Raw genomic sequence first — 2,589 nt, forward strand, 5'->3', positions numbered from 1 at the left:
TATATATATATATATATTGAGAGAGAGAGAGAGAGAGAGAGAGAGAGAGAGAGAGAGAGAGAGAGAGAGAGAGAGAGAGAGAGAGAGAGAGAGACTGAGATTGATAGATATATATAGACGTATGTGTATATAGATACAGATATATAGATATGTATTGATATATATATATAGTGTGCCCCTTGTGACCAGATATACTTTGTGTTGCACTATTTTAAGCCTGTATGTGCTGGTTTCCCCCCTGTATTGTACCTATAGAAAAATGTACGGGTAAAGAACTAGTGTAAATAAAGGTTAGACGTGTTATTGTTGTGTTTACTTCATGCCTTGCCTCGCCTCGTGGCGTTTCCCCTCGTGGTGTTCTGGGACGCTGTGGTGCTCGGTGCCTCGTGGAGCTGTTCTGTGTTCACGACCCTGTGGTTGCCCACGTTGTCTGCCTAGCCTGCCTGGTGTTGGTAGCAGATAGGTGAGGCGTACGGTGTAACATCGATGTCAGAAGTGGGACTTGTAATATTTGAACAGTGAGACGTGCCGATTTATCATGTCGTCCAAAGATGGCAGCCATGAGGGAGAGGAGGATACGAATGAGGCAGGCACGAGTGAGGTAAAGCCGAGCCAGATGGACCTGATCATTGCCATGCTGGCCGGTATGAGGTAGGAAATGGCACAAAGGGCAGAAGAGCAAGCTCAGAGGGCACGCGAGCAAGCGAATCATCTCGTCGAGATGCAGGCAAGGAAGGCAGAGGAACAGTTCTGCCATTTTGTTGAGGTGCTACAGAGCAATCTCGCATCTGCAAAGATGGAAACTCAGCAGTACACCGACAAGGTCTGCGACAGCATGAAGAGTGAGCTGCTGGAGGAGCAGACTCTGAAAGGCGAGGTTCAGGGCTAAGGGAGTAGGTGAAGGCAGGAAGGCGGCGTCACTAGGGACCAATGTCACACGCAGAGAAGGCGGACGAGGTTCTGGCAGCAGATGCCAGAGTGTCAGATTTACTGGGGTCTGCCTGAGGTCCGTGACAGGGAACCCCCGGGCCTCGCAGCGTCGTGTCGGAGCCGGTGGCCGCTGCAGGAGGCTGGGGACCCATCGGAACCACTGCTTTGGGTACAGGTGGCGGAAAACTCGGACCCGGTCAACCCACCTCGTTGCCTCACTCACCCCCTCCCTCCCCTCCGGGCATGTTAGGTCACGGCACGCGTTCTCCACCCTGCAGCCCCTCGGCCTCCAGACATTCTGTGAGGCGTAAGCCAACTGAGTACGATGGGAAGGTGGCCTTGAAGGCATATGTCGTCCAATTTGAAATGCTGGCATCTGCCCAGGGCTGGAACCAGGAAGAGAAGGCACTACAGGTGATAACGGCGATAAGGGGCCCCGCAGTGGAAGTGTTGGGGCATCTGCTGCCATCCCAACACGCCTCTTACACCAGCGTGGCGGAGGCTTTACAACGCCGTTTCGGGCATCACCAACAGGCAGAGGTATATCGGGCCTGCTTGAAGAAACGGACTCGTGAGCGTGGTGAGACGCTGTCCCAGCTGGCGCAGGACGTGGAGGCGCTGGTAAGGAGGTCGTACCCTGCGGCTCCGGAAGATATGATCGTGGTACTGGCCCATGATTTCTTTGTTGACGCTTTGCAGGACCAGCAGCTGCAAATGTACGTCAAACAGGCACACCCTGAGGACCTGCAGGTGGCGCTGGCGAGCGCTTTGGAGTTCGAGGCCTTCCTGAAGGCAACCAGTAGCCTAGAGCCGGCCGCTCAGAACCACCATGACCTCTGGGGCCGGAAAGTGAAAATAAAAGTAGTGTCAAGGAGGATGAGCCCATATAGATTCCATGGATCGTGTTGGGGCTGTGGCGAAGAAGGGCACAGACGCAGCCGATGTCCGACGGAGTGGAGAGTGCGCCCGCTCAACTGGCTGGATTCTGATGCCTTCCAGCTGTGCTACAAGGACTGTGGCAGGTCTGGTCACCACCTGAATGCCTGCCCCAAGGCTAAGGAGGTGGTGCAGGCAGAAAACTCGAACAGGCTGGAGAAGGGGGCAGAAATCCAACTGTCCTCAGTTCCTAGGCCCTAACTGTTAGCAGCCGTCGAACAACTAGCACGATGCAGGTGGAGGGCTTAGTAGATGGGAAGCCATGCCGCCTGACAGTGGACACTGGGGCTGAGAAGACCCTAGTGCGGCCTGATATGCATGGAGTAGAAGGCATAGTGGAGCCCATTGAAAACCTGCAGCTGGCTGATGTCATAGCAGTCGGGCGGAGTCTTATTGGAGCCGGGGATGAGGACGTGGCAGACATTGACCGAGACGAGGACGAGCATTTGGGCGGTGAGGACGATGCGACAGACGTCAATGGCGACCTTGAGCCAGGTCTTGTGGTTGGAGATGCCCCTCTGGATGCCACTACCAGCCTGCCGCCGCCCACACCTCCACTACAGCGACCCCGGCGAGAGCGAAAAAGGCCGGGCTGGATGAAAGATTTTTGTGTTGTATCTGAGAACTATTTACCATTACGTTTTCTTTTGTTTTGAAAGAATTTTGTTTGTTTTTGAGGAATGATTTTCTATACATTTACTGTTGTTATTTCATGTTTGGGTA

At 53.8% G+C, this 2,589-nt stretch overlaps 1 protein-coding gene across 1 annotated transcript; it reads left to right on the forward strand.

Annotated features, from left to right (window-relative positions):
* Nucleotides 1–1,173: 1,173 nt before the first annotated feature.
* Nucleotides 1,174–2,067, forward strand: LOC147468988 (uncharacterized). The gene has a single exon (XM_086551773.1). The coding sequence runs from the start codon at nucleotides 1,174–1,176 to the stop codon at nucleotides 2,065–2,067; it is 894 nt and encodes a 297-aa protein (XP_086407899.1).
* Nucleotides 2,068–2,589: the final 522 nt, after the last annotated feature.

This window comes from Penaeus japonicus, unplaced genomic scaffold (genome assembly GCF_977035675.1).
Source record: "Penaeus japonicus unplaced genomic scaffold, GWHDUDI00000001_assembly GWHDUDI00000025, whole genome shotgun sequence".
Lineage (NCBI taxonomy): Eukaryota > Metazoa > Arthropoda > Malacostraca > Decapoda > Penaeidae > Penaeus > Penaeus japonicus.

What these genes read in the sequence shown, in the direction of transcription:
- LOC147468988 (XM_086551773.1), top strand. Translation starts at nt 1,174, where the DNA reads ATGTTAGGTCACGGCACGCGTTCTCCACCCTGCAGCCCCTCGGCCTCC.